Source organism: Podarcis gaigeae (assembly GCF_964106915.1).
Source record: "Podarcis gaigeae genome assembly, chromosome: 14".
Classification (NCBI taxonomy): domain Eukaryota; kingdom Metazoa; phylum Chordata; class Lepidosauria; order Squamata; family Lacertidae; genus Podarcis; species Podarcis gaigeae.
In genome coordinates this window covers 35,455,568-35,465,739 of record NC_139690.1, presented here as the reverse complement: position 1 = coordinate 35,465,739, position 10,172 = coordinate 35,455,568, and the positions used below count along the sequence as shown (strand labels likewise).

The 10,172-nt window shown below is 44.8% G+C and overlaps 2 protein-coding genes across 3 annotated transcripts in view; one reads left to right on the top strand and one right to left on the bottom strand.

The window, feature by feature from the left end:
- Positions 1–10,172, top strand: part of XPO6 (exportin 6) — a 145,072-nt gene that overhangs the window by 110,053 nt on the left and 24,847 nt on the right. The window lies entirely within an intron of this gene.
- Positions 463–7,110, bottom strand: LOC310831020 (adenine nucleotide translocase lysine N-methyltransferase-like). 2 transcript variants are annotated; one of them, XM_083711032.1, is made up of 6 exons: positions 7,022–7,110; positions 4,432–4,595; positions 2,968–3,072; positions 2,334–2,474; positions 2,037–2,087; positions 463–1,118 (listed from the first exon to the last, which is right to left on the bottom strand). In XM_083711032.1, exons 2-6 carry the CDS (start codon positions 4,591–4,593, stop codon positions 930–932), a joined length of 648 nt encoding a protein of 215 aa, XP_083567158.1. In that variant the 5' UTR covers positions 4,594–4,595; positions 7,022–7,110; the 3' UTR covers positions 463–929. The 2 variants fall into 2 exon arrangements, with proteins under 2 accessions (XP_083567158.1, XP_083567159.1); XM_083711033.1 differs by lacking the exon at positions 7,022–7,110 and adding an exon at positions 5,879–6,281.

The following is a 10,172-nucleotide window of genomic DNA, read 5'->3' as shown; positions in this document are numbered from 1 at the left end:
TGCCTGTTGTCCACCAATAACCATGGTGGAGCAAGGATTTGAACCCTAGTCTGAGACACTCAATTCACAACATCTTGTGAGCTCTTACATTCCAAATGCATTTGCTTCTTCTTTCAGTATTTCCATTGCATTCTCTCTCCCTTTTGTCTTACTCTCACCAGCTTTCATTCTGACATTCAGATGCTTATATTGTGTTCCAGTGAAATGGTTAATGAAATAAGCCAGCTTTACGGCTGAACTTGAAAATTTGGTTTGTTTAGTAACCTTGGTTGGAATAAAACCACGAACCATGGTTCAAATGACAGCCTTTGAAAGTGAAACTAAACTCAGCTGAAGTCCCCACCCTGGTTATATGGGAATTACGTGTAACGCCAAACCACGATTTAGAGTAGTTTGCAAACCATACCACCATGTGTAGAAATCTGAAGTTGTACCATGTTAGTAAAATAAATCACTATCTGGTACATTAATCCTCAGCATCCCGAGGATCACAGTTCTCTTTTTTTCACAACCAAAGCTCCAAGCTGAGGCATGGCATGGGTTTGCTACCCCAATAAGATCTTAGCAGCCCACTGGACCACACACTGAGATGAGTAAAAAAAAAAAAGTGCTGTGAAAGTTCATTACAAAAAAATAAATATACACATTACTCCACAGTGAAGAGACAAACCTGTCCCATCCTGCGGCAAAGGTTCTAATGAGTTTCCAGAATTAGCAGGATTCGGGGGAGGAGTTACGGAAACCATGTGACTTCCCTTGACAAATCATCTCATTGTTCCTGCCTGCTTCCCTCCCTCCCACACCCCAGTGCTTATAAAGGGCTGTCAAGGCCAGCAATTGGAAAGAAGCAGATTTCACTCTCTGAGCCACTGGAAACAGCCCTTGTCCGTCTTGCAAAGGTGCCTGCTTGTTTCCTAGAGGACACGTTCTTATACCGGGCTTCCCTCTGGTCTGTCCTGCTCGGATTGCCGTACAGTCTTGATATCGTAGGCCCAGGCTCGGTTCAAACCTTCCCCAGCCATGCTGGTGGGTGTCCAGTTGGGGAGGGGGAATCGTCCAGCCACTACACGGGCCTCATCCGGAAGTTCCACAAGCAGCTTCCTTTCCAGAAGTTGCAACTGAGAAAAGGGAAGGAAAATGCCTGGGTTATTTCTTTCTCTCTCTCTCTCTCTCTCTCTCTCTCTCTCTCTCTCTCTCTCTCTCTCTCTCACACACACACACACACACACACACACACACACACCACTGCACTTAATTGTATGGAAACCTCTAACTGGTTTTTTTAAAAAAATAAAAATACAATTATCAAGAAAATATAGTTTTAAGCAGGTGTTTAAAAACATTCTAAGGGGAATTAAAATCAACAGAACTTTAAAAAGAGATTAAAACACATGTCAGCATTCCACATTGCTGGATAAGCTTGCCTAAACAAAAATGTTTTATGCAGGTGCCAAAAAGAGTACAGTGAAGGCACCTGCCTGATGTCAACATGCAGGGAGTTCCAAAGTTCCTTGTAACAGTGCCAGCTCTGCAGGTCAATGCTGAGTTGGCATATACGGTGTAAGATGATTCTGCAAGTAATCTGGTCCCAAGCTGCTATGGGCTTTATATATTAATAGTAAGGTAAAGGTAAAGGTACCCCTGCCCGTACGGGCCAGTCTTGACAGACTCTGGGGTTGTGCGCCCATCTCACTTAAGAGGCCAGGGGCCAGCGCTGTCCGGAGACACTTCCGGGTCACGTGGCCAGCATGACATCGCTGCTCTGGCGAGCCAGAGCTGCACATGGAAATGCCGTTTACCTTCCTGCCAGTAAGCGGTCCCTATTTATCTACTTGCACCCGGAGGTGCTTTCGAACTGCTAGGTTGGCAGGCGCTGGGACCGAGCAGTGGGAGCGCACCCCGCCGCAGGGATTCGAACCGCCGACCTTTCGATCGGCAAGTCCTAGGCTCTGAGGCTTTAACCCACAGCGCCACCTGCGTCCCATTAATAGTAATAGTAATTACTATTAATAGTAATAGTAAATAAATATGCTTACCACGCTAGGTGCCAAGAACACAGTGACATTCTTACAGTCTGACAGATCCACCTTTAAGAGAGAGTACCAAGACTATTGGTTAACTTGATCCAATGTCTGAAGCCCAGCTTCAATCCCTAGCACCCAGCCTAATACCTACAATTAAAAATATCCCTATCCTGGCCTAAAAACTACCTGCCAGCCGGACTTTGCAGCCTGGCTCATGAAGAGGCTGACAAACACAGGCAGCCAATGTGCCGCGTGTCCTCTCACTACCCCCAGCTTATCTGCGCAATTTCATGGAGCCTCTTGCCTCACCTTCCAAAGATCGTCCCGACAGTAAGAAACTTTTCCATAGCAGCCGGCCTTCCAGGCACGATAGCTTGAAAGTCGTAACAGCCATGGATTGAGCTCATAGCCAACAGCGGGTCTGAAACCTTGCTTGTAAGCCTCTAGCACCTGGAAGCAAAGCCAAGGCACTTATTTTATTGACTGCATTTGTGATCCTTAGAAATACAGGAGAGCTGCCTTGCCCCAGGTCAGGTTATTTATCCATTGGACCCAAGTGTAGGGAACCTTCAGACTACAACTCCCAGCATCCCTTGCCATTGGTCATGCTTGCTAAGGCTGGTGGGGGGTGTAGTTCAGTAATATCTGGAGGGTCAACGGTTCTCCACACCTGATCTAGCCCAGATGCATCTAGTGATGCATTTGCAAATAAGATTCTAAAATTATTATTTTTGGGACTCTAGCCTTGATCAAGCATTTCTTCAGAAGCTAACACCATCTGTGAAGTTTACTTAAATCACTAATAGCTGGAGGGCTAAAGGTTCCCTAGCCCTGTTCTACTCTTCCCTTTCGATCCAAATTCTTATATATTGTAGTTCTTTCAAGTGGGCCACCCAGCTTCATGGAACATGCCACCATCAAGAAACAAGCTCGCTGCTCTTACAATTCTGCCATCGCCTGACCCTAAATCCACCATCTTCCCAGAGCGTCCTTTCAGCAGCGACATCACATTCTCCACTTGATTGGCATTTGCTGGGACATACGGCACCTGGATGAGGAGAGAGAGAGGCAAGCTCTGAGTTGGAAAGGGCCACAGAGTTCCGGCGTAGGGAATATACATGGAATCCTGAAGACTCTAAAACAGTCTTTGTCAGTGCTATTTTTCTAGAAAAAGTGGTGCTGGAACTCACAATAAACACCGCCTTTGTTCTCTTATAATGACAATGGTGCCCACCTGAGAGGTGTCAGAACTGAGTTCCGATTAATTCCGACTGAAAAAATGCCCTGGTCTTTGTGAACCTGGTGTTTTCTGGATGTGTTAGACTACAACTCTCATCAGCGTTATATGATGCCGGGACTGATGGCAGCACAGCCTTGCTAGCGCCATGGGGGGCTCATGGGTGAACCAGACCTTGGAAGAGGGAGCAGCTGACTTGACGTGACTATCTTGTGTTGAGCCAAATCTATTATCTGCCTACTCAAATAGATAGGCAAAAGGACACCCAATTATTTGGGGGAGGGAATATTTTGACATTTCTCTGGATGTCAACAAAGGGTTGGGGAACTTTCGGCCCTTCAGGGGTCGTTGGATTACAATTCTCATCTGTGACCACTGCTAATACTGGCAGTGGTTGTTGGGAGTCCAACATCATCTGGAAGGCCACAGGTTCCCCATTGCTGCCTTAAAATAAGGAAGCCAACATGATACTCTTCAGATGTTGGTGGACTACAGCTCCCATCAGCCATGGTGGTTGGGGCTGATGGCAACTGAAGAGCATCACATCAGGGTATAGCATCTGGAAGGCACCCTGATACAGATTGTAATTAAGCATTTCTGAAGGAGCGTCTCCACCCCCATCGTTCACCCGGACACTGTGATCCAGCACAGAGGGCCTTCTTGCAGTTCCCTCATTGCGAGAAGTGAGGTTACAGGGAACCAGACAGAGGGCCTTCTCGGTAGTGGTGCCCACCCTGTGGAACGCCCTCCCTTCAGATGTCAAGGAAATAAGCAGCTATCCTATCTTTAAAAGACATCTGAAGGCAGTCCTGTTCAGGGAAGTTTTTAATATTTAATGCTGTACTGTTTTTAACATTTGATTGGGAGCCGCCCAGAGTGGCTGGGGAAACTCAGCCAGATGGGCGGGGTATAAATAATAATAATAATAATAATAATAATAATAATAATAATAATAATTGTTATTATTATTATTTCAAATATCTGGCCATCAGAATCAAATCCATGAGTCATCTTCAGTGTGTTTGTGCTTTTTTAAAATTTCCAAAGACCCTTCTTTGTCTCATAAGGGAGAGTCCTGCCTGCAGAAGTTCCCTCCCAACACAACAATCATGTGCCAGTTAACTGTGCTGCTTTCCCCTCAAATGTCACAGCAAATCACCTGCTATGTACCTGTAATTTTAAAGGCACTTTGCGGAATCCTGGCATGAGAATTCCTGCCCACACAACATAGGCGGTCAAGCCAGTGCCTCCTGCAATTTGCAAGAGGTCCCAGACATCCACAGGCTTTCCGTGCAACTCAGCTGCCAATTCTTCAGCATCCTCAGGATCCATGTCTGCAAGGGGGAAACATAAGAACCACCTGTATCAGGCCAAAGGCCATCTACTCCAGCATCCTGTTCTCACAATAGCTAACCAGATGTGTCTGGGAAGCCAGGACACAGGAACTGAGTGCAACAGCCCTCCCTCCACTTGTGATTCAGAGACATAATCCAGGCATATGGAGAGAGAAGGTAGCCCTCATGGCCAGAAGCCATTGATAGCCCTATCTTCCATGAATTTATCTAATCACCTTTCAAAGCAATCCAAATTAGTGGTTCTCACTACTTCTGGTGGCAACAAACCCTACACTTTAACCATGTGGTGCAAAGAAGCTTTGTTGGATGCCCTTAAATTCTAGTATTATGAGGGGGAGAAACATTTCTCCATATCATTTCTCCACACTGTGCATAATTTGACACACCTCTCTCATGTCTCCTCTTACTTGCCATTTCTTGCTAAAAAACCCACAATACTGTAACCTCATGGGGGTGTTGCTCCACTCCTTTTTCTCATTTACATCAATCTTTTTTTAAAAAACACACAACCCATGGTAGCTTACATAATTAATTTCTTTTTAAAAAATCACAATTCAGAAGAAAACATGTAAACACACACATCAGCATAACATATAAGCCAGTAGAATGTCACTGCCTTGAATAATAAAAATTAAAAGCCTTGAATGATAAAAATGGTCTTTAGAGCCCATTTAAATGCAGGAGGAAGTTTGGCAAAGTTCTACCATTGTGGGTTCATCAACACCAAGGAAGGTTCTGCCTCCAATATCTTCCATTCTGATCTTTACTCATAGCTCACTCGGCTCACTAGCCCAGAGGCAAAACTACAACAAACCATAGAGTGTGTTTCATATGTATACTAGAAGCATATACTAGTGCAGTATTATAGCATATTCTATGGGGCACCATGCCAAAAGGCCAGGGGAAACAGAATAACAAATACCAGTGATGTGTGCTTTCAGGAAAAGTTGGAACTAGGAAATTTTTTGGTTTTGTGAGATTCAAATAAAGTGCATGGTGTTGTTTAAATGTGAAATTCAAACAAATTCAAAGCCTTATGTGGAAATTTATTTTATTGAAAAACTTGTATAATACAGTATTGCAAAATGTGGTAAGTTCAGTAGCACACTCTTCCCTGATATTACTAAAACTTTAAGAAAAGCGGTGAAAACAACAACAAAAAATTATTAGTGTTAGCATGCCTGAAATATTAATGCTTTCTAGGATGAGTCAAATTGATCGTGTTGATTTTAGATTAAAGTTGCAATTTTATACACATTTACCTGGCAGCAAGTTCTATTGAACTCTGTAGAACTTCCTTCTGAATAGATATGTATAGATTGCATGGTTAATTAGTAATGTATCCATTTCATTTGCTGAATCTGATCTATAATCACTCACTAGATTATATATACTTTCCTGGGAGGAAGTCCCATTGAACTCAGTGAGGCTTACTGCCAAGCAGGAATGCAAAGGTCTGCACTGTAGGTTATGAGTTAATTTACAAAACAATAGCATTTCTAAAAATGGATGTTTTCCCCACCGAAAAACATAACAATGCAGATCTTTCCAGTCCACGTTACTACTGAATGCCTTTTTAAATCAATCAGAAAGGCAGTGTGAGGCAAAAGGCAGATGATCTGTTGGGGAATTCTGAAGTCTTGAAAACATTATTTGGGAGAAGAGGGCATTGACCCCGTTTCTGTTTCTGTATTCAACTCAGTACATAACACTCAGCATTACCAAATTTAGCAATTTTAACATTAGAATGTCAACCTTTGCATCAACCTTAAAGCTCCAGCTGCAAAGTGCTGCTATTTAAAAATCTTATCTCCTCCACCCACTTCTTCATTACAATTCAATCAATCAATCAATCAACTTTCATTTGTTACCATACGCTACAGAACCGCGGGGGGGGGGGGGGGCGGACCGGCTGGCGGCGGTAGTGTAGCACAGTGGTTATAGAGTTCCAGACTAGGACCAGGGATACCCAGGCTTGCATCTTCCTCGCCAGCCCGCCGGGTGACCTTGAGCCGCTCAACCTCTTTCTCAATTTAACCCAATCCGAGGATGAAGTGGCCAGGGGGCAAAAGCAATGTTCGCTGCACTGAGATCCTTGAACGCGGGGCGGGATGCGTAAGAAGAAAAGGCAGGAAGAACGAGAGCAGTGCCTCTGAGAATGGACAGAATGCACCTCCCTCCCTCCCCACGGAGCAGCTTTAAATAAATTTCGCTAAATAAATAAGTCAACTGGGATCAAGAGGCAGGGCAAGTTTCTACGGGAGGGACAGGAAAGCATTGCTCTCCAGCTGCGATCTCGCTCTTTTGTTTCTTTCTAGGCACCAACAAGCCGGCGTTTGGGGCAGAAGACCACCTCCTCTCATCCCCCGCCCCGTATGAGCATAGGACGAAGGCGCCCACTTTACCTATCCCGGAAGCCTGGTCCGCCCAAGTCTCCGTCAGTCCGTTCTTTAGGATGCTCCGTGTGGAAACAGGCACTCGAGACGCATTAAGTTCCGCTAAGGAGAAAGGGGCAGGGATCTCCCTCCGCTGCTGTAACCTTCGCGCCATCCATTTAAACACTATGAGGCCCCTTTCAACGGTCATGGCTCTCCCCCCCCCCAAGAATTCTGTAGTTTGTTAAGGGTGCTGAGAGCTGTTAGGAGGTCCCTAGCCCCCCCCCCCCCACAATGCTAAAGTTTCCAGAGTCAAGCCCTCTTCACAGGGAACTGTGGGAATTGTAGCTCTTTGCGGAGAACAAGGTTCCCTTATCAACTCTTAGTACCGATAAAGGTAAAGGAGCCCTGGACAGTGAAGTCCAGTCAAAGGCGACTATGGGGTTGTGGTGCTCATCTCGCTTTCAGGCCAAGGGAGCCGGTGCTGGTCCACAGATCGCTTTCTGGATCATGTGGCCAGCATGACTAAACTGCTTCTGGCACAACGGGACACCGTGACAGAAACCAGAGCGCACGGAAATTCCGTTTACCTTCCGACCTACCTATTTATTTGCACTGGCATGCTTTTGAACTGCTAGGTTGGCAGGAACTGGAGCAACAGGAGCTCACCCCGTCACGGGGATTCGAACCACCAACCTTCTGATTGGCAAGCCCAAGAGGCTCACTGGTTTAGACCACAGTGCCACCTGCATCCCTCAGTACCCTTAACAAACATTAGCTCCTAGAATTCTTGCGGGGAGGGGCAGCCATGGCTGAATGGAGAGCTATAAATTGATGGTGTGACCTGCGTTGAATTGTTAAAGATACCAGCAGATGTAACACAAGGCAGGGTTCTATCGCACCTTTAATATGTGTGTATAATAGTGCCATTATGGCAGGACGTTTATGGCAGAAAGCTAGGAACTCAGCAGCATGAGCAGAAGGGAACACAACCACCCCACCCTGCACAAGGCTAGCTCAACCCCTTTTGAAGTAAGTGAAGTTTCACAGGTTACCATTTAAAGTGCATATGGGGATCCTGGGGCCCTCAAGATATTGCTGGACTGCTGCAACACCCCTCAGGCTGAGAAGGAGTGGTCCCCTCTAGGAGCTTTGTGGTTGGGGCGGGGACCGGGGTTCAAATGTTCTCTCAGTCATGAAACTCACTGCCAGTCACCAGCTCACAGACTAACCTACTTCATGGGGTCATTGTGAGGATAAAAGTTGGGTCATGCATGACATAAGGTGGGATATCAACATAAAAATAAATAAGTAGCAATGGTGGGGAATAATGAGAGCAACAACATATGGAGGGCCACAGGTTCCTCACTCTTGATTTAAAGGGATGGAGTGGGACATAAGACGAATGAGTCCAGAGTCTGAAAACATCTCAATCTTGATGTATGCAGATGATTTAGTGTTCATCTCTCTTTCCTGATTTGACCTCAAAAATCTCTTGGATGTGTTCAGTACATACTGTAAACGTCTGGCATCTTCCCTTCAATTTTCCATATATTATCTAAATTATACCATGTATTAACTCCTACCATTCCCTAACTCTAGCAGTTATGGGTGCCCTTGCCCTCCAACTCTATTACCCCAGAACTGTAACAGTATATTAAAAGAATTGCTACTATGCTGGTGGAGCATTTTCTTGCACTGTGCTATATGGAATTGGGTAATAACCAACTCTGGAAAGAAGCTTGTCAAGATGTTTTAGACCAGTGTTTTTCAACCACTGTTTCGTGGCACCTGGTGTGCCGTGGGAAAAATTGAAAAATTCAAAAGATTTAAAAATAAAGTATTTTATAATTTTTCATATTTCTGTTTACTTACTATTTCATAATAAAGTAATTATAAAATACTTTATATATAGTCAATATAAGCACAGAGTTATTTTTTTAAAAACATTTTCTAATGGTGGTGTGCCTCGTGATTTTTTTCATGAAACAAGTGTGCCTTTGCCCAAAAAAGGTTGAAAAACCTAGACTATTATTATTTCCTAGACCTGAGCTCTGCATTGACCTTGAATAAGTGTCATCTAAGGGATTGGCTCTTCTGGATAGAATGCAAAAGGGACTTCCAACTACAGTGGTACCTCGGGTTAAGTACTTAATTCGTTCCAGAGGTCTGTTCTTAACCTGAAACTGTTCTTAACCTGAAGCACAACTTTAGCTAATGGAGCCTCCCGCTGCCGCCACACTGCCGGAGCACAATTTCTGTTCTCATCCTGAAGCAAAGTTCTTAACCTGAAGCACTATTTCTGGGTTAGCGGAGTCTGTAACCTGAAGCGTACGTAACCTGAAGTGTATGTAACCCGAGGTACCACTGTAATTAGAAACACCAAAACATCCCCTTGTTATGCACTCCTAATAATGGAGCATTATAGAGATGGTTATCTGACCAAACTCTCACCAGTTTCCCTAAGAAATGCCTTTATTGAGCTGCAGTCTTGGATTGCCACTATAGCAAGGTCCTGTGCAGAGGTGGATTTTGTATTTGTGTCAACCTCAAGTGAAAGACATCACTCTCTTAGCCTGTCACATATATAAAGACTCATGTGTCCCTTAACTACTCTCTACACCCTTAACAAACCAGAGTTTCCAGGATTTTTAAGGGGAAGTCATGACTCTTAAAGTGGTATAAAAAGCACTTAAAATGTATGGTGTGGACATGGCCTCAGTTCTATGACTCTGCAGTTCTAATAACACCCCAATACACAGCCTTACCCTTGTGCAGCACACTTTTGCTCGCATCCCCACCAAGAGAGGTAGTCACCCAGTATGCTGCCCATACTGGTTGGTCTTCTCTCCTGGCAGTCACTTCATTACCCTTGAAGCCCAGGCAATGCTGGACTTTAATACTGCTGTGTTTTAGAACATGTCTCGCAGAAAGAAGGGGGGGCAAGAGGGAAGATTAGACACAAGTCTCTGAGAGGGGTGAAAAACCGGGGGGAAGGAAAGTTTGTATAAATAACGGCCTCCACCCGACTCGTGGCTTTTGGCGTCGTACGTCCGGCTCAGGAGGGAAATGTGATCCTGCTGGACAGATAACTTCAGAGGGAGGGAAACATCCATCATCTGACAGCCCATTAAACAGATCGCCCCAGTGTGAAACCAGCCCTCCTCCGCCTCCTTAAACC